Source organism: Corylus avellana, chromosome ca5 (assembly GCF_901000735.1).
Source record: "Corylus avellana chromosome ca5, CavTom2PMs-1.0".
Taxonomy (NCBI): Eukaryota; Viridiplantae; Streptophyta; class Magnoliopsida; order Fagales; family Betulaceae; genus Corylus; species Corylus avellana.
Genome location: NC_081545.1, coordinates 32,292,345 through 32,313,159, shown reverse-complemented (window position 1 = coordinate 32,313,159; position 20,815 = coordinate 32,292,345). Strand labels below are relative to the sequence as shown.

The following is a 20,815-nucleotide window of genomic DNA, read 5'->3' as shown; positions in this document are numbered from 1 at the left end:
GATTTGTTTCAATGGCACAGTATGTCAATCAAGTGCTGGTTTGAGTAGGATGATGGCCACCACAAAAGGTATGGGGAGAATCATTGGGTTGAGGGCATGTGGTGGAGAACCATTTTTGGCTCGAGTAGGTGCTGGAGGTGCAGTTGATGAAACTCCACTTTCCACATACAGAGCAACTCTCATTCCGTTGAAGCAGTAGCCTCCACTGGACAGGAAGTAATAGGGCTTCTTTACCTTTGTGAGTTGAAACACATCTCTGCCTCCGTTTGTAATGTTTGTTATGAAGTCCTTGTCATTGCAGTTCTCATAGCTTGTCTTGTTCACTTCCAGAACATAGTAGGAGTGCTTGTCAAAGACGAAATCTTGAGAGCTCAAAACAAAGCCAAGTTGGCAGCCAATTAATTAAATAGAATTAACTCAACAATAAAACTCAGATTAATGCTTACAAAGGCTAAATTGTTTATTATTGAATTGGATACACAACATATTATAAGGAATCCATATTCATGAATGATTTCAACAATTTGAAAATTTAATATCATCTATCAATTTCTATGATTTAACGTGGTATCAAAATAGAGATTTTTGAGTTTGAACCCTAACAAGATGTTGGTTAATCCGGCGCAAATGGCTACACCAAATGCATGTGAAAGAATAAAAACAAATGTAGAAAGAAAACAATTGACGAGATTGAGAAAGTAAAAGGAGATCAAAGAGATTACATAGCCAATCGCCAACGTATGGATGTTGAATAATCGACCATTCAGTTTAAGTTCTGAGTCCCACCCCTTACATGAGCCTCCCACCGTAATTAACCGCTCCACCATGCCCGTTTGTCACCCCATCACCGCCATTAGCACCACTGCCACCATCACCGTCACTCTCCTCACAAAACCCTCCATACCTTCTCACTTCAAAAACACAAGGAGTGTCTTAAAGAGATATTGTTATTGTAGATTAGGAGATTAGGCACTAGGTTATAAATGTGACCTCTCTTAAACCTAAGAGGCAATGTGACCTCTTTTAAACCCAGGAGATTACGTACTAGGTTTTTTTAAAAATAAATCTGCATAGTTGGCAATATGTATGTAATCTTTTAAACACAAGAGATTATGTACGTAATCTACGAGATTGTGTTATGTTTTGAAAAAGATAAATGATTGATGTCAATATTTTTTAAAAATTTTTTTCTATCTCATCTTACAAATCAATTATTAGATTTATGAACTTATGTCGACCCCACATAAATCAATGATAACCCAACAAATTTAATAGATTTACAAAAATGTTTTCCTTTCCATAGATTTACACATAATCAGCAAGTCTTAGTAATTTGAGTTGGTAGGTTGATATAACAAGTGTGTATGAGTTGCATGCACTACTTATGCATTGAAAGGTGTCTGTTTGGTACAAATCTGTTTTTAAACCTAATGAATAGTTATGGGTTGGCGGATGTTTCCTATGATTTGCTTTCAAAGCTTTTTCTCTGTTTGTAAGAACTTTGCTCGCGACCTTTTATCAATGAATGAGTATGAAAATTTTCCCTTAAGAAAAAAAATTAATGCATCAAATATAAGTATAATTCATACAACACGCAACTCATATATATATTTTGCTCACAATTTTCTTGCACCATCATTAATTACTCCTTCATGGAAAATTATTCACCTGTTTCATCCGAGTGAGGCGTTTCTAGCCAATACCCATAAAGCAAACTTGTGCCTTTGGTTCCAGTAAAATAACATTAGTACAAGACAGTTTTTCTCAAATGGATATGGTAGGATTCTTAAGAAATTCTTAACCTCCTATAGTAGGATTTTCAAACAATCATGGACCTCCGAGTAGGATTGGGTTTGAATAATTTACCTGATTGATCATTTTATTCAAGAACAATGCATATTTAAGAGAAAGAAATACAATAGAAAATAGCGTCCAACATGAAATAGAACTTTCATTTTGACTCACAAGTTAACAACCTAACCTACTATCAACAAGACTTCTAAAAGAGATAAAAGACGTAAACCTAATCCTACCTAAATAACAACATAAAAGAGATAAAGATAAAAGGTCGGGTGGTTCAATCAATGTTTCTTTTTTCAAAAATTGAATTTTTAAAATTTTTGTTAAGGTTTTATTTTTTATTTTTTATTTTTTTTGTGTGAATATGATAGGTGTACTTTTCTCTATTACTCTATTATGATTTTCACATATATTTTAAACACATTATTTTAATACACAGAATTAAATTGAAAGAAATTAATTGGCTTAGAAGAAAACTTTGACCTTAATACAAGAACACAAGAAATCCCCTCCACAAGAAATTGAGGCAAGTAATCAGGATTCAGGCACATGGTTAAGGGCCACACATATACAATATTCGTATCATTAACCAACATACAGAAGAACATATCCCATAGTTTACGCAATGAATGCTTCAATAAATAAATCAATCTCTTCAACATTTGAAACTCACTACCTTGGGCTTAATCAAAGCCTCAATCAAAGCAACACCAAACTTTCAGGTCAACTACCTTGAAGAAAAATAGCATAAAATAAATTACCCCCACCCAAAAGAAAAAGGGAAAAAAGTGCAAGACAACTCTATTCCTTCCACAAACTGGTTAAGGAATTCGTCTAATTGGAATACCCCCACCAATCACTGAATTTTGAAAATCAACACTTAATTACTACCAGAACCGGAGGAATGCATCCCATACTGCACCAATGGCAAAAACCATTGGCAAAACAAATTTGCCTCTGGAAGTCAAACTAGGAGAGCTGCTCTTTTCGTTTATAGGGGAAGTTGTGGGGGGAGGTGGTAAGTTTTCAACATGTACAGCCAACTTCATGCCGCCATAGCAGAAGCCCTTGCCACTAATGATGTAGTAATTTCGAGTCACATTTAGTGGAACCACATCCCTTCCAGCTCCAGTAGTCCAATTGTGAAGAGGATGATCCGAGTTGCACGCCTCATAGTCCGTCTTGTTCACCTCTAGCACGTTCATCTGGTTCCTATCATACACAAAAACTGCAGAAGACAACATAAGAGTTACCCAGCAGCTTTGAATGATTAACTAACCAAGTTTTGATATAGGATTCTAGAATTCAAACTAACCATAGTCCTAGAATCTAATAGGCCAAAAGCATTATACGAAGGATGCCTAACTTTCCAGGTATTCATAAACAGTATATTAACCTTCAAAATAACAGTAGGTTTACATGGCTGTGCCAAAATATTAAAATGAAATGATTGAAACTTTTTACCAGAGCAGGAAATTAGAGCAAACCACATATTTTAGAGGAATAATATATGAAATTTAACACTTCAATCAAGAGCATTCTCAGTTGATATTAGCAAGGGGCAGTATTGTCAACAGATGCAAGAAGTGCTCCTTCTTCATGTTTGTAATGAATTTGGCATTGCTGATTGCCCTATCAAAAGCAAGAATAAGTGAACCCAAGACCAACTTGGTGGTAATCAAAACTCTCTGCAAAGTACTTACACTTTACATACGAACTCACTTTTGGAGCATCAGAACCGAGGGAAACTTGATCAAAATACTGGTGCCAAATGTAAGGTGTAGATAGTGGAGCCTAAAATACAGCTAAAGGCATAATAATGGCTACTAGAATATTGAGCCGGTATTATGTATGTGGTGTGCCATTGATTATAGAGTTCGATCAGAGATGTTAACCATTTTATGACCTTTTAGTGGGCTAATAAATTAGGCATAGCTTAGACTCCCATAGCAAAGATCAGGTTTGGTGGTGAACCATTTTATGACCTTTAAGAGGCTAGGAATAACACCATATCTCATGCTAACAGACTACACTCCCCCTTATACAAGCCAAGCACCTTGTTATCAAAGTTCAAACGCCATGTTAGAGAACTTATTTATCTAGAAAGCTTAAGTTATAGCAATGTACATATCAAGCCAGCAATGAGTAACAAGGCTGAAGGTCTTGAAATGTCCTCAACGACATATATTTGAGACTCATGTCAGACTCAAAACCCTATGCAGCATGAATTGCACTTTAAATAAAAGGAGTAAGATGGTTTGAATTGAAGACGTTAAAATGATAAGAAAAAAAAAGGGGGGGGGGGGGTGGTAAAAATGACAGGGTAAATGTTGATTTACCAAAAGATATAATTCTGACAGCATGGGAATGCTAAAGAAGAATTTATGATCTTGATTGCAGGTTCTGTTTCATTTCTTTTTCAATTCTTTTGGAACCAAATACAATTTGTTTGTTCAACTAGGTCTTCACTTCAAAGTTAGAATGCTTGGAAGCAGGGTTGACTATTTCTCTACTTGTCTAACATGCCCAACTAGGTATCAATGACAAAACCAATTGGAAAGTTATTGAATCACAAAACAAGCAAGGAAAATCAATAACTGAATCCTATGAGCAATCAAAATCAACAGTGAAGGTAATATCTAGATCCAAAAAGAAAGCGCTTTCCCATGAATGATCAATAAAGTAGCTAACAGCAGCTCGAAAGAGTAAAGACAAGCCTTTTATACTTATAACACAAACAGAAACCCAAGCAAGTTCAAGAAAGTAAAGAATATACTGAGCTGCTCCTCACAGGAATCCTGAATTAAGAACAACCTGACTGCACAGATCAGTACCAGGCAAGACAAATTTTTTTTTTTTTTGGGGTGGGGTGCTGATCCGAGTTGCACATTGTTACTTCCAACTACCCCATTTTCAGTTAAATTTTAACTTGTTGGGTCTCAATTGTTAAGAGGAAAGAGTTTGAGTTCACAACAGAAAAAATGTTAGAATATTAATTTAGATGATTAGATTTACCATTTAGCTGTGATTTAACAGGCAATTCATCCCAACCATGAGAATTAAGTGGGAAAAAGTTTTTGCTTTCTCAAGTCTTAATAGACCACATTTTTCTTTTTTCCTTTCTCTTTTCCTCTTTTCACTTTTGTGTATTTGCTCAGCAGTCAAACAGAGCCTTAAAATGTACGTTAAACAGATTAGCAGACAACTGTCAAAATATCTGAGATAGTCCGGTACCCTTCCAAGCGGGTTTTACACAAAAAAAAACCAGGCATTTTAACAAAATTAGAGGAAACGAACTCTCCATTAAGCAGAAACTTTAAGTGGGGAAAAACAAAAAAGCAAATTTAATAGCACAAATCAAAGAAAAAGCACAACTTCTCCATAACCCCATTAGATCTATATCATTTAGCTGCAACACATCAAGCAAAAACACAGTAAAGAGTGAAGGACATAATATGAGCTACGAACTACTGATAGAAAAACCAGAGAAAGCTGTCTTAATAGACAGCAGATCTAAGCTTGAACACGTGCATGCACACTCACACCCCCAAAAAGAGAGAGAGAGAGAGAGAGAGAGAGAAGCTTACAGAGCCAGTCACCATTGTAGAAGTGCTTGTCCTGAGCCCAAACAGTGTAGTTGACATTGGTTGTCCAACCCATGTTCGCTCCCACGATCCACCGAGTAGCGGAGACCCCTGGAACCATAACCATCTCGGCGCACATTAGCACCAGCACCACCATGGCCAGTGACCCAAACCCATTCCCTCCTTTCACACCCTCCATTGCTCTCTCTCTCTCTCTCTCTCTGTTAGTTTCTCTGGAATACTCTGGCTCGAAAATGCTTTGTTTTTGGCCTTTCTTCGCTTTCGCCTATGTAGTACTTGTGTCAAGAGGCTCCTGCTTCTAGATCTGCTACGACGACCGTTAGATTATTTATCATGGAAAATATATTGCTTTTTACTAATTAATATTTTCTTTATTTAATAATGTATTAGCCTGTTTAGCAAGATTCCTAGAGAAGACTGTTTTGTGTAATCGGACCAACTTCAAGATTTCAAGCTAACTACCACGTGCGTTGGCGTGGCGATGGGCCATATCTTGGTTTTATATGATATCAATTATTATACTATAGTTTTTTCTTTTGTCTTTTCTTATACAAAATATAATATCTTTCTAAGCTATGGAACAAATATAAAAATTAATACAAGAGATTGAAGAAAAAAAAAAAGGATTTTATTTTTAAATTATTATTATTCTTTTGCTTTTCACGTTAGGTCCGTAATTACATTTTTTTAATTGTAATTCTTTTTCTTTTTAACATCATCGCGCAGTTACACAATAAAGGGTTGTTTGTGTGTGCTTTGAAAGGTTTAAAAATGCGTTTAACACTTAAAAAGTTTGTTTGAAAGAAAAAAAAAAGTACCCGTTTTGAAGAAAAAAAAAATTAAAAACACTTTTAAAGGTTTAAAAAATCTAAAAATGACCAAAAACTACTTTTGGCAAAAGCTTTATTTTTTAAAACTTTTACCAAAAAAAATATTTTTTGACTTAAAAACTCTATTCCTCTTTTACTAATAATGCAACTATAAGGATTTGATAAATAAAATATATGAAATCTTAAAACTTTTTTACTAATAATGCAAATATTAGATCAAAATGATTTTATTTCTATTCTAGTTACATATCAAATATGTTTTTTCTTCTTTCTTTTTCAAATTTATAATAGAGAAAATAGTATTATGTTGATGAAGATTTTTACATGGTCGAACCGAGAGATGGGCACCTACAAAATAAGGAGAAGATCATCGGAGTGACGTCGGACCGAAGGTGGAGAAGAGAACCTTCATGATTATGTTAAAAAGTATTCCAAAAGTGTGAGACTCAATAAAAAGTTTTTGGACTATAAATGACATACTATTTTGGGAGGTTTATGACACATCTTATGCAAGATTTTTACCACGCACATAGCTATGCAATAGCTGGCTAACGGGTAGATGGCTCTAACCACGAGTTATAGTATTAATAGATTATCATTTATTTAATAAATAAATAAAATTGATAAAAATTAATAATGTCATCAATTTTCTAACACAGAATTTATTGGGAACTCCGGCAAGAGTGATCCCTTTTGTCTGCCAAAAAGTGTAATTCTCATGATGCCAATCCATGTTATCTCTTTGAGAATCTTATGAAAAGTCATTTCTAGGATTTACTGGATTGATGTGGTACCAATTTGAATTGGAGATTGGTGGGAAAGGGGCCACCATCACTATTACACATCTTTCCGTTGTGTTGTTGATGATTGCAGGCATATATATCATCATGGAAATGGAACTCCAATTTTGTGGACTAATAAGTTTGTCTCCTAACTCGACTCAAACTCGTGCTCCATGGAACTCAATCCCATTTATTGTTAGCACTGTGCTGGATATGCCAATAAAAAGCTTAAAGAGTGTTGGAATATATTTCCATTTATTTGTGATTACAATCAAATCGTTGCAATTGCATATCAAATCATTGTGATTGATTATCAAATCCTTATAATTGATAATAAAATCCTTGTGATTTGATTACCTTATTTGTAATGTATTCACCTATCATATTTTTCCTATAAATAGGGACTATTTGTATTATAAAATAAATCTATTGAATAAGAGTACAAGGTAGACGTAAAATATTTTGTATTATTTATTTTATTCCGCTATTCTTTTATATTTCTATCAGTTTTATGAATTTCTTCAAAGAGTTCTCTAGGTAAAGTGAAAGAACAAAATTCAGTCTTTTTCTTTTTCTTTTTCCCCTTTATATGAGTTGAATGGGTGGGTATAAGTATAACGTTGAAATTACTGTTTTGATAAGGAGTAATGCTACTTTTTTTTTTTTTTTTTGTCTCTCTTGTATTTTTCAAAATTAATATGACTTTAAAATTCTCATTAAATTAATAGTAATTTTAAAATAACACAAAAGGGACATCAAAAAATAAATAAATAAATAAAATTTAGTATTAGTCTTTGATAACAGGCACAAGTGAGTCAAAGCCCAGATGCAGGGGACCAAAAAGAGGCTCATGTAGATGTAGAGGCCTCAAAAACACGACAAGAAGGACAAGTCCCGATAATCGATTACGGGGCCACATTTCCAAAGGGAAAATTAGAGTTTAGGAAACCAGGAGGTAGGAGGAATTGATTTCACTGCATTTACGGCAAAATGACATCAATTGTTTCCGACCACCCCCAGACCGGCCGCGTGGCCGAACCACCCTAGGCAAAATGGGGTGGCCGGCTACTCCTCACCCCTGTCATTTTTTTTAAAAAAATTTAAATTTTAAATTTTTAAGTTTTAGATTTAAATTTTAAAATTAAATTAAAAAAAAATTAATATTTTAATGATGTGAAACGGCGCGTTTTGACCCAGACTAAGGGCTGTTAAAAAAAATTTACGACATGAATTTTATTGTCATTTTGATTGACCCAAAAAAAAAAAAAAAACTGTCTTGTTTGGCTTGGCATGTTTTTTGTTTTGTTTTCAAATTCATATTTTTTGATTTTGTAAACAGATTTGGCACAAATTTACAAAGTCAAAATTTTGCCCAATGTTCTAAAAATCACACAACACATATGCATCGGTTTTTTAAAAAATTCAAAACAAGAATGGAATTTGGCTCATCCAAATAACACATTTGCATCAGTTTCTTAAAAAATTCAAAACAAAAATGAAATTTGGCCCATCCACCATTGGGGGTGGTTTCGGCCACCTCCAATTTTTTTCCTTTTATTTTTTATTTATTTATTTTTAAATATATTTTTTAAAAAAATATTAAATAGGTGTCATGTATCAACATTTTATTGGTCCACGTATCAATCTTAATGATCAACTAACCAATAGACTAAGTCTGTCCTTTATCAAAACTTCAAAAGAGTCTGTGATAAAAATAAAATTCTAAAGGGTAAAAATAATGTTCATAAACTCGAAGAGTATTGTATTTAACCCTTCTTTTATTTCTTCGGTCTGTCTTTTTGTTTTTTCTCCATCATGTCGATTACGACAAAAGAGCCGTACTAGCTGAGCCGTACTAGGTCATTTGATTCAAGCAATATCTAATATTGAGCTGAGGAGTGAGGAGTGAGGAGTAATCTGAGAAGAGGGAGTTATGCTGAGAAATAGCTCCAGAGCAGTGAGCGGCGAGGGGGAAGAGGAGAAGAAAGGGGGAAACATGTCGAGCAGGGATTTCGCAGAAGATCTGTTAATGGAGATCCTATCAAGACTGCCCGTCAAATCCTTGATGCGCTTCAAGTGCGTAAGCAAATCCTTCTATGCTCTTATCACTAAGCCTTGTTTCATTACCAAGCACCTCACTTCTCACAATCCCCACAGAGAGGCCATCCTTAGGCGTGGGAAAGGGTCGGAACGCCCACGTTTCCCAATGCCCGCTATTCCTAATGAAAACCAAGAGCTGGCACTTCCACGTCTCTCAAGGCTCTCTGATGAAACCCTAGAGCTGTCCGAGGATGTAGATCTCTCACAATTGTTTCAGGATGAGGTTTCCGGGGTACAACTGCTCGGCCCCTGCAATGGAATACTCTGTTTGGTTGGTACTCTGAAGATGACCAAGGATGGAGACCTGCAACCCGGTTATGAGATGGTGTTATGGAACCCTGCCACAAGAGAATCAAAGATGCTTCCCCCAATGGATATGCCCACCTCGACTTTTACTTCCTATTTTGGCTTCGGTTTTGATCCCAAGACTAATGATTACAATGTGATTTGGATTCTGAACTTCGATTTCCGGCAATGCAAAGTTGAGGTCTACAGCCTTAGTACTAATTCTTGGAGGGTGATTGATTCATCCCCAAACCCATCTCTTTTCATTAAGTTACCTCGTTTTCCTTCATGCCTAAATGGAGTTCATTATTGGTGGGCTTGTGAGAGTGAGGACTATTTTGATGAAGGGCCCCGACACTTTATTGCCTTTGATATGAGCAACGAGGTGTTCCAAGAGCTACTGCCTCCCCCAACAAGAGGATTTTATCTTGAGGGTATTGCTGTTTTCAATGACTCTGTAACTCTGATTTTACCATCTGGCAATTTGATGGAAAATTGGATTGAGATATGGGTGTTGAATGAGTCTGGTGTTGAAAGCACTTGGACCCCAGGCTTTGCAATCCGACACATTCCTCATTATTGGTGTCTGATACAACTTCGGGAGGATGATTCCGCAGTTCTAACCGATGAAGATGATTGCTTGGTATTATATCACAATGGAACACAAGAAAGGAGGAATCTTCAAATAGTTGAGGCTAGACCCTCTCAACTTGTTACTTACACAGAGTCCCTAATTCTCCTCAACGGATCGGGGAATGTGCTTGAGCAACAAGCCACGTCATAACAAGGTTCTGGACTAATCCAATTTTCATATGTGCATTACATGCAAAATCACATATTTGGCATATTGCTTTTGTGTTCCAAGTTTCTGGAATTACGGTCAAGGTGACGGGTTTTTCTGTTACATTTTATATGCTTATTGCTAGCCTTTCCTGCATATCTTTTGAGTGCTTCGACGCATACATTAGCGAATATGAATCATATAAAAGTCTTCCAAGTGTTTTGATCTTTTAAGCGTATAATTTCCTCTTACCTATCAAAAAAAAAAGCGTATAATTTCCTCTTGCTTTTAATTGAAACTTTTGCTGGGTAATTCACCACATGTTATTCGTTAGAAAGGTGAAGAATGACTTATTTATCAATTTCGGTAGTTGTAATAAGATTCTGTCTATATGGTTCCTCTAAAACGGTGAGTTAGAGGGCATTCAGAATTTTGGTTTTTATCTTTTGCTGGGTTTCTATTTGTGTTATAAGTATAAAAGGCTTGTCTTTACTCTTTTGAGCTGTTGTTAGCTACTTTATTGATCGTTCATGGGAAATCGCTTTCTATTTGGATCTAGATATTACTTTAACTGTTGATTCTGATTACCCATTGGATTCAATTCTTGATTTTCCTTGCTTGTTTTTGTGATTTGCTAGTTTTCCTATTGGTTGCTACATTGATACATAGTTGAGCATTCCCATGCTATCAGAATTATATCTCTTTACCTGTGTTTTTTTCATTCATCTTATCATTTTAACGTCTTCAACTCAGGCCATATTTAAAATTCAAATCATGCTGTGTAGGGTTGAGTCAACATTAGTCTCAATATGTCTCTGAGGACATTTCAAGACCTTCAACCTTGTTACTCATTGCTGGCTTGATATTTATATTGCTATAACTTAAGCTTTCTAGATTACTAGGTTCCCTAACATGGCGTTTGAACTTTGATAACAATGTGTTTGGTTTGTATAAGGGGGAGTGTTAGTCTGTTAGCATGAGATATGAATTATTCCTAGCCTGATGCAGGAGAAAATTGACAAAGCTATTATTTTAATTATGCATATGTGTTTTAATTTTCCTTTTTAATAAGGGCTAGGCATTCCCTTTTCCATTAGGATTATATTTTCCCTTTTTAATAAGGATTGGGTTTTTCCTTTTCTATTAGGATTTGTTTTCATTTTTCTATTAGGATTTGTTTTTCTTTTCCTATTAGCTTTGCTTTTCCTTTTTCTTGTTAATTTAGGAGATGTCTAGCCTATATAAAGGCATCTAGTATTTGTTATTTTAATAATTCAGTTTATATTATCAATTAAATTTAAATCTTTCAGAGTTATTTTTCTGTTTGTTTATTTTGGGCAATTAGGGACTTTCTATTCCCTATTTGTTATGTTCTATCTTCATGAATTCCCTTTTCAATCTTCAATTCTTAGTTTTTGCTGCTATTATACGCTGTCAGAACAGTCCTAGTTCGCCCGGCATCATAGCCTCTTTAAGTTTTGGGAGGAATGTCTTAATTAAAGTGTTAAATTTCATATATTATTCCTATGAAATATGTGGTTTGCTCGAATTTCTTGCTCTGCTAAAAATTTTCAATCTTTTCAATTGAATATTTTGGAACGACCATGTAATTCTACTGTTATTTCGAAGGTTAATATATTATTCATGAATAGCTGGAATGTTAGCCATCCTTCAGACAATGCTGTTGCCTGTTAGATCCCTATATCAAAACTTGAATTGTTAATCATTTGAAGCCGCTAAGTAATTCTATGTTGCCTGTTTTCCCAGTTTTTGTGCATGATAGGAACCAGATGAACGTGACAATGAGACGTGCTACTCGGATCAGCCTCTTCACATTCGGCCTCTTTCTTTTGGGTGGGGATTGCTAACTTTATTTTGTGCTATTTTTCTTCTAGGTAGTTGACCTCAAGGCTGGTGTTGCTTTGATTAAGGTAGTTTCTAATGTGTCGAATATGTTGACTCTAACACTAAGACATTGCGTTTTATTTATTTATTTATGGAGCTTTCAATCTGTTTGTTTGTTTATGATACGAATGGACGCGTGGGCGGTCCTTTATTAACAATAGGCAAAAAGATGGCCAATTATATGCCAAAAATATAGCTAATTGTGAGTTGAAATGAGATAAATTATGAGTCTGAAATGGGCATAGGTCTATAAATAATACCACAAAGGCCGAAGGGCCAAAATTAGGTCAACAAACGACCAACAAATAGACTAAATAATTGAACCAACAAAATTTCTTTTATAATTTTGCAAAATTCATTTCCACTTCCAACACGAAGATAATACCTTCTACAATTATTTTAATAATTTTTCTCTCCCCTTTGTCCCTCTCCCTCTCTTTCTCCCTTAACAAACAATGAAAATAATATTTAAATAATGTAGAGAGTTGAATAAATAATCGATTAGAGTTTAATAGCTAAATTGTTTTTTAAAAAATTGTACATTTTTAAGTAGCTGTACATTTTTAAGTAGCTAAAATAGCTATCAATGGTATAGATAGTGAAAATTTCTTTGAATATGGCGACGACTGAGAAATGGAGAAGAAGAGGAGGGGAAAATTGTTGGTGAGCAGGGGTCTCCTAGAGTGGAAATCCTGTCGAGGCTGCCCGTCAAATCGTTGATGCGCTTCAAGCACCTCACAAGTCACTCCTCAGGCGTGGGAATCCTGCATGCCACAAGAGAATCAAAGATGCTCCCCCCAATGGTATGCCCACCTCCATCTTTTCTTCCAACTTTGGCTTCGGTTTTGATCACAAGGTGGTTAGGATTCCAAACATCGGTTCAGGTGTACAAACTTAGTACTAATTCTTGGAGGGTGTTTGATTTATTCCTTAACCCATCTTATTTGATTAACATACCTCGTTTTCCTTCATGTCTAAATGGAGTTCATTACTGGTGGGCTAGTAAGGACGATAACATTAACAGGAGAGACCGCCGACTCGTGCTTTCATTTGATATGAGCAAAGCATCAAGGTGTTCAAAAATCCTCATAGCTAGCTAATATCAACAGAGAAATGTAAAGACTTAATATGCTCTTAATTGAAGTGTTAAATTTCATATATCATTCCTCTAAAATATGTGGTTTGCTCTAATTTCCTATTTTTGCCCAACCATGTAATTATACTGTCATTTCCAAGGTTAGTATACGGTTAATGAATTGCTGGAAAGTACAGTGATGTTGCCCTGTTAGATCCTAGGACTAAGGTTAATTTGAGTTCTTAGAACCCTATATCAAAACTTGGCTTGGTAATCATTTAAAGCTGCTGGGTAATTCTATGTTGTTTTCCCAGTTTTTGTGTATGAACGTGACAATGAGACGTGCTAGTCGGATCATCCTCTTCATAATTGGCCTCTTTCTTTTGGGTGGGGATTACTTCATTTTGTGCTATTTTTCTTCAAGGTAGTTGACCTAAAGTTTAGTGTTGATGAAGATTTTTGGATGGTCGGATTGAGCGATGGACACCTATAAAATAAGGAGAAGATCATCGGAGTGACGTTGGGCAGAAGGCCGACAAGAAAACTTTCGATGATTAAGTCAGATAATATTACAAAATTATGAGACTCAATAGAGTTTTTGGGCTATGAATGCCATACTATTTTGGGGGGTTGTGATCCATCTTATTATCCAATATTTCTTTAGTTACATATAAAATATGTTTTTTTTTTTTTTTTGTCAAATTTTTAATGGAGAAAAGACTAGTATGTTGATGAAGATTTTGTATGGTTGAATAGCTTATAAAATAAGGAGAAAGTCACCGAAGTGACGCCAGGCCAGATGCCGGCATGAAAGCCTCAGATGATTAAGTCAGTATTACAAAAGTGTGAGACTCAATAAAGAGTTTTTGGGCTATGAATGCCATACTATTTTGAAGGGGTTTTGTAATTCATCTTATTATTTGAGGTGGTCTATAGATGGTGTTTCTTGATTTTTCTGTCATATAATGAGCACATAGCTTTTTGTTGAGTGCACCATTGATTATTTATTTATGTAACAACTATTAACCAAGAAAACCAAAATTAAAAAGACTAGGATTACATTCTTATTCTAGAACGTATACATAAGACTCTCGGGTATTCATAATTCATTGTAGGGTTACCTTATTTAGATTTGGGAAAAATGGAAAATAACAAAAAGTTGAGTTAGAGAGCTTGAGAATTACGGTAGGTCAACCACGTACAAATTTCTTAAAACCCTAATCCGTCAGTCAATGAAACTGTATATATAAAAAGGTGAACTTGTTTGAATTCGGCGACAGACAGGAGAAAAGAAGAAGAAGAAAAGGGCAGAAAAGATGTTGTGGGGAAGCTGGGATCTCTCAGAAGATGTGTCAATGGAAATCCTATCAAGGCTGCCCGTCAAACCCTTGATGAGCTGCAAATGCATAAGCAAATCCTGGTATGCTCTTATCACTAACCCTAGATTCATCACCAAGCACCTCAAGACTTCTCACAATCCCCACAGAGGGGCGGCTATTCTTACGCGTGTGGATGCATTGCAACGCCTACCTCTCTCGTTTGGGGCTGTAGATCTCTCACAATGGTTTCAGTACGACGAGGTTGTCGGGTTATCAATGTTCGGTCCCTGCAATGGCATACTCTGTTTTTCTGCTACTCTGCGGAAGGATGGAGATTGGCACACTGATTTTAATCGTATGTTGCTATGGAATCCTGCGACAAGAGAATCTAAGATTCTCCCCCCACCCCCAAGCTACTGGATATGCCTTACTTTCTGTCTTATCTTGGCTTCGGTTTTGATCCAAAGACTAACGATTACAAGGTTGTCACGATTATGAACTTCCGTTTCCAGCAATGCAAAGTTCAGGTATACCACCTTCGTTCAAATTCTTGGAGGCTGCTGGATTCTCCCCCAAACCCATCTTATTATATTCAATCAACTCGTTTTCCCTCGTACCTAAATGGAGTTTACTATTGGTTGGCTCGTGTTCGTGAGGGGAATTGCATGGGCTGATCAAGATATTCCTATTATCAATGACTCTGTATCTTTGATTTTGAAATCCCCACGATTGGAAACATTCGTTTGAGATATGGATATGGGTGTTGAAAGGAATTGGACCAAAATATTAACAATCCGACAAATTCCAGTTTTTTGGAACCTGCTACAGCTTCGGGAGGATGGTTTGATAGTTCTAACGAATGAAGATAAATGTTTGGTATTGTATGATCCCATAACACAAGAAGCGACGAATCTTCAAATATATACGGCTGGATTTTCCCAACTCGTTAGTTACACAGAGTCCCTAGTTCTCCTAAATGGATAGGGGAATGAATGTGCTTGAGCAACAAACCAACTACTCTTATATAACAAGATTCTGCATATTTATTTAATAATGTTGGCTATCTTTGAGTGCTTCTTAGCGAATATATATGAATAATGTAAAAGTCTTTCGAGTGTTTTTGGCCTTTTAAGCGTATATAATTTCCTCTTGCTTTTTATTGAAACTTTTGCTGGGTAATTCCCCCCCATGTCAACAGAGTAGTGTTTTAAGAAAGATTTTGTTTTGAAATGTAAAGACTTAAATATGCTCGGTTGGTTTTAGGTTCAATAATTTGTTACCTCTGATTTTCTTTATGGCTAAGCTGTGAAGGGACCGTGTACACAAAACAAAAATAAGGTCAGAGTGTCTCCGGTTAAGACAGAAAACTCTCATGCAGCGTGTATGAGATAGAGAGAGAGAGATGAGGGTCTCTCAAAGTCCCTCCAAAAAGTGAGGTGTGTGTGGGGAGGAAGAAGAATTAAAAGAAGAGACATTTCTCCTTCCTCTTTTCTCCTTTTATCCAAAGATGCAAAAAAGATGGACACATATCATTAGGTGAGTGGATAATGACATATGATAAATAAGTGTAAAAAAAAGGGGCCCACTAGGAGAGATTTTCTCCTCAACACGCTCTTAATTGAAGTGGTTTGCTCTAATTTCCTATTTTGGCACAACCATGAAATTCTAGTGTTATTTCAAAGGTTAATTTACGGTTTATGAATAGTGTAAAGTTAGGCATCCTTCCTTCGTACAATGCTCTTGGCAGTGGCCCTGTTAGATCCTAGGACTAGCTAGGGTTAATTTTTGTAATGGAGTTTTAGTTTGATTATATTATCCTTTTAATTGACTAAATTTTTTGGAATTTTTTACTAAAGAGAATTAAAATAAAAAAGAAAAGGCTACAGTGAGCATGAATTGACTAAAAATTGAGATGTAAAATTACAAAAGAAAGTAAATAAGTGACTTGGCTTCTATGCGCTAGTCCAAATTACCGCATATCTGTAGTACTTTTTTTAGACGGTCCAAATTTTGTTAGGACCTTTTTAATTCAAAAATTAACGGTGTTTACTAAACAGCAAGACTAAGCATATTTTCCGTCTATTTTCTTCTGTTACAAAGCAAGTCAAGCCTCGGGTTTCACGTCATTCTAACGGATCAGTATCCACTAGCCCGGGCTTGACTTACTATGTAATGGAAGAAAATAGACGAAAAAGATGCTTGGTCTTGCTGTTTAGTAAACACCGTTAGTTTTTGATTAAAAAGGTCCTAACAAAATCTGGACCGTCTAAAAAAAAAAGAATGCAGTAGTTTAGAAATTAGACTACCACATAGAAGCCAAGTCCACCAAAAATAAACAAACAAGCAAAGACAAAATATTTATTTAAATTTGGGAAAATAACAGAAAATTCAGTTAGAAACGTCGAGATTTTCGGTAAAGCTTGGACAAATTTCAGCATTATTCCGTCATAAAACCTGGGAAAATCCGTCAATGCTACGAAGGTAATGGTGTTTAGGTCGACATCTAAACAGACTCATCATTTCTTTGTATCCGGCGACGGGAGAAGAGAAGAAGAAAAGGGGAAAGATGTTGTGGGGAAGGGATCTCCCAGAAGATTTGTCAATGGAAATCCTATCAAGGCTTCCCGTCAAATCATTGATGCGCTGCAAATGCATAAGCAAATCCTGGTATGCTCTTATCACTAACCCTAGTTTCATCACCATGCACCTCACTTCTCACAATCCCAACAGAAGGGCGGCTATTCTTAGGCGTGGGGGTGGATTGGAACACCTACGTCTCTCCACGCTCTCTAACGAAACCCTAGAGGTGTCTGGGAATGTTGATCTCTCACAATTGTTTCTGGATGAGGTTTCTAAGGTATCAATATTCGGCCCCTGCAATGGCATACTTTGTTTTTCTGGTACTCTGTGGAAGAATAGAGATGGGCACTGTGATTATGGTCGTTTGGTGTTATGGAATCCTGCGACAAGAGAATCGAAGTTGCTCCCCCCATTCCCCCGGCAATCGGATTTATACTTTTTTTCTAATCTTGGCTTCGGTTTTGATCCAAAGACTAACGATTACAAGGTGGTTAGGATTATGAACTTCCGTTTCCGGCACTGCAAAGTTCAGGTATACCACCTTAGTACTAATTCTTGGAGGGTGCTTGATTCATCCCCTAACCCATCTTATTTTATTCATTTACCTCGTTTTCCCTCGTACCTAAATGGAGTTTATTATTGGTGGGCTCGGGTTCGTGAAGATGGTTACATGGGCCGCCAACTCTTGCTTTCCTTTGATATGAGCAACGAGGTGTTCCAAGAGGTACTGCCTCCCCCATCTGAAGGAAGTTGTAGTGAGGATATTGCTGTTATCAATGACTCTGTAACTATGATTTTACCATGTAACAGTGAGTTGAAAGAATGTATTGAGATATGGGTGTTGAATGAGTGTGGTGTTGAAAGGACTTGGACCAAAATATTAACAATCCGACAAATTCCAGTTTTTTGGAATCTGCTACAGCTTCGGGAGGATGGTTTGGTAGTTCTAACCGATGAAGATCAATGTTTGGTATTGTATGACCCGAGAACACAAGAAGCGAGGAATCTTCAAATATATGAGGCTAGATTCGCTCAACTTGTTAGTTACACAGAGTCCCTAGTTCGCCTAAATGGATAGGGGAATGTGCTTGAGCAACAAGCCAAGTCATAACAAGATTCTGGACCAATTCAATTTCATATGTGCATTACCTGCAAAATCACATATTTGTTACATTGCTTTTGGATTCCAAGTTTCTGGAATTATGAGGGGTTTTTCTGTTACATTTTATATGCTTCTAGCCTTTTCTGCATATTTATTTAATAATGTTGGCTATCTTTTGAGTGCTTCGACACAAACATTAGCGAATATGAATGATGTAAAAGTCTTTTGAGTGTTTTGACCTTTTAAGCGTATAATTTCCTCTTGCTTTTTATTGTTGCAACTTTTGCTTGGTAATTCCCCCTCATGTTATTCGTTTGAAGGTTGAACAATTATTTATCAATTTCGATAGTTGTAATAAGATTTTGTCTATATGGTTCCTGTAAGAGTTTGAGGATATTCACCGTTTTAGATATTCCAAGGTATTTGAAGGGGGTTAGCCAAAATCTACAGATGAGAATTGAATTAAACTGTGAACAGAGTAGGGTTTTAAGAAAGATTTTGTTTTTTCCTTCAAAGAAATAAAACTTCTTTACTACCTTTAGATGGTTGAGTGAATGGAGGAAGATGAAAGAAAAACACAGAATTTGCATTTTCTTTTCTCTTTAAGAGTATCCCTTGTGACTTCAATTTGTTATCCCTTTTTTCTTTGAACTCTTTGTTACATAAAATGATTCATTTTCATCCTTAGTTTGGTTGCTGGGACAATGGAGAGTGAAAATAGTGTTGAAAATTGGGTCTTGGGTTTTCTGTTGATTTTGATGGTGTAATTGTAAAATTCAACCCCAACTAAGCTTACGAGTGGAATTCTTTGTTTTTTATCTGCCAAATGGGTAATAGTATAATATCAGAAATTTTCTACCATTTCTTGGACTCTTTCAATTTCCTTTCCTCCTGTTTTTTCTTATGACAAAATATTCAAAGGGACTCCTTCAATTGCTGAGAGAGTAAATTGCTTATTAGAAAATATTCAAGGGACTCTTTATTATGTTTCTGTTCCATTTTATAGGGACCCTAAACCCTCAATATTATGTTGGAATTGCTGAAACTGCTCTTCATTTTTCCTTTTTGGCCAACCAGACGAATTATTATGTGGGTGCCTTGCAACATTCTTGATGCTCGATCCAGGTGAATATAAAAGTGTTGTGTGTGTCTAAACCCTTTCGTAATTTAGATTGCAGATTAGGTGTTTGGGATTGCCCAAGTGAATTCCATCAATTTACCATTGATCCCAAAACTTGGTTTTATGATCATGGTACGTTTCATATGAAATGTCATATTGCTATGACATGCTTATGACTTTTTTATGATGTTGCCATTCTTCCGGGTATGATGTTGCCAGATTCAAATGTAAGGCAATGCTAGTTGCTACCAACAAGTGCTAGATTATATTGGTATCGGTTTGTATGTATTGCTCTGGCAGCTGATTTGCTTGTTGGGAGCATAACAGATCATTTATGATTGGGCTGCAGAAATTTGGCAAGGGTGATTTGAGGGCCAACAAGGAATTTGAAACCCCCAAGGGGTTGGGCTCAAGCAGTAAGGGTCTTGGTGACATTCCAATTAGGTCTAAGGTTCAAATCTCCTCAGGTGCAAGCAATTTTTTGGGGCCAGTCCACTGGCGAAATGTAAGTATTATTCGATTCTTGTAGAGGGAACGCTTTGCACGAGTCCGATGTTTACCCGATAAAAGTGGGTACACGAAGTGATTCTACCTTAGAGGGATTTCTTATCAAAGAAAACAATGAGAGATTAGCCATGCCTATAAATACTTTTTTTGCCAAAGCCGGTAAAGAGAGGAAGAGATTGAGCATCCATGACGTCTGCCACAACGCATAACAGCTCGGTGACTTTGCCTATTGATCAGAATTGGATTCATCCACCAAGTGAAGGAGTTCAGCAGCCTGCAACACCTGCTTTGCTAAAGATGACAATACAGGAGCATTTGCCCGATTGATCGGCCTCATTTGGATATCAAAAATTTGGCTTTCAATTGTAAAGATGCATAGTTGCTACATGCTCTATGACAAGCAGTAATTCATTGAATAGTTGGCTGAGATTGCGGCCTCAACGTTGTGGAATAATTGTATTATACAAATGTGGCTTGTAGCATTATTCGTTGATCATTGATGGATAAGAAAAAAAGACTAATAATCCTTAAATCAACTATCCGAAACTAACACCTAGGACTTTTTTTTATCTGGAATTAGATCCATAGCCAAAGCCCACGCAAGTTAGTATAGTACTTACCCGCGGCTATAATCCATCACAACTTAACCCTCTAATCTCCTACCTAAAAACCCTCAACTCCAACCCTTCCTGTATTAACCAAGTCAAGCCTCTCAACTTGGCTAAATATACAACACCAAGAATGACCTTAAACTAGATGTTGAAGCCCTTAGAGCTTGTCTCATGTCTTGAAGATATTGGGAGGGGTGGGGGTTACAATTAGTCCAAGACTTGAATCTTGACAATAGTAATAAAAGAGCAAACAAGAGATGTCAATTGTTGGAAATATACAAAAGTGGTTACAATTAGTCTACGACTTGATTCTTGACAATAGTAATAAAAGAGCAAACAAGAGATGTCAATTGTTGAAAATATACAAAAGTAAGCACGCATTTCACAAAATTTATATCACGCGAAATGAAATG

General features: G+C 36.1%; 3 protein-coding genes and 1 pseudogene across 6 annotated transcripts; 3 read left to right on the top strand and 1 right to left on the bottom strand.

Moving 5' to 3' along the window:
- Window positions 1-2,300: 2,300 nt before the first annotated feature.
- LOC132182371 (early nodulin-like protein 17) lies at window positions 2,301-5,697 on the bottom strand. Its single transcript, XM_059595601.1, has 2 exons — window positions 5,388-5,697; window positions 2,301-3,028 (listed from the first exon to the last, which is right to left on the bottom strand). The coding sequence occupies exons 1-2, from the start codon at window positions 5,581-5,583 to the stop codon at window positions 2,688-2,690; spliced, it is 537 nt and encodes a 178-aa protein (XP_059451584.1). The 5' UTR covers window positions 5,584-5,697; the 3' UTR covers window positions 2,301-2,687.
- A 3,128-nt stretch (window positions 5,698-8,825) lies between these two features.
- On the top strand, window positions 8,826-12,195 carry LOC132180931 (F-box/kelch-repeat protein At3g23880-like). The gene is made up of 2 exons (XM_059593930.1): window positions 8,826-10,190; window positions 11,951-12,195. The coding sequence occupies exon 1, from the start codon at window positions 8,951-8,953 to the stop codon at window positions 10,184-10,186; it is 1,236 nt and encodes a 411-aa protein (XP_059449913.1). The 5' UTR covers window positions 8,826-8,950; the 3' UTR covers window positions 10,187-10,190; window positions 11,951-12,195.
- A 2,104-nt stretch (window positions 12,196-14,299) lies between these two features.
- Window positions 14,300-15,483, top strand: LOC132182161 (F-box/kelch-repeat protein At3g23880-like; annotated as a pseudogene).
- A 506-nt stretch (window positions 15,484-15,989) lies between these two features.
- Window positions 15,990-20,234, top strand: LOC132181476 (F-box/kelch-repeat protein At3g23880-like). 4 transcript variants are annotated; one of them, XM_059594716.1, is made up of 2 exons: window positions 15,990-16,018; window positions 17,063-20,234. In XM_059594716.1, the coding sequence occupies exons 1-2, from the start codon at window positions 15,990-15,992 to the stop codon at window positions 18,138-18,140; spliced, it is 1,107 nt and encodes a 368-aa protein (XP_059450699.1). In that variant the 3' UTR covers window positions 18,141-20,234. The 4 variants fall into 4 exon arrangements, 3 of the variants coding, with proteins under 3 accessions (XP_059450699.1, XP_059450701.1, XP_059450700.1); XR_009440258.1 differs by lacking the exon at window positions 15,990-16,018 and having other exon boundaries at window positions 16,833-19,289; window positions 19,634-20,234; XM_059594718.1 differs by lacking the exon at window positions 15,990-16,018 and having other exon boundaries at window positions 16,833-17,149; window positions 19,634-20,234.
- The last annotated feature ends 581 nt before the right edge of the window (window positions 20,235-20,815 follow it).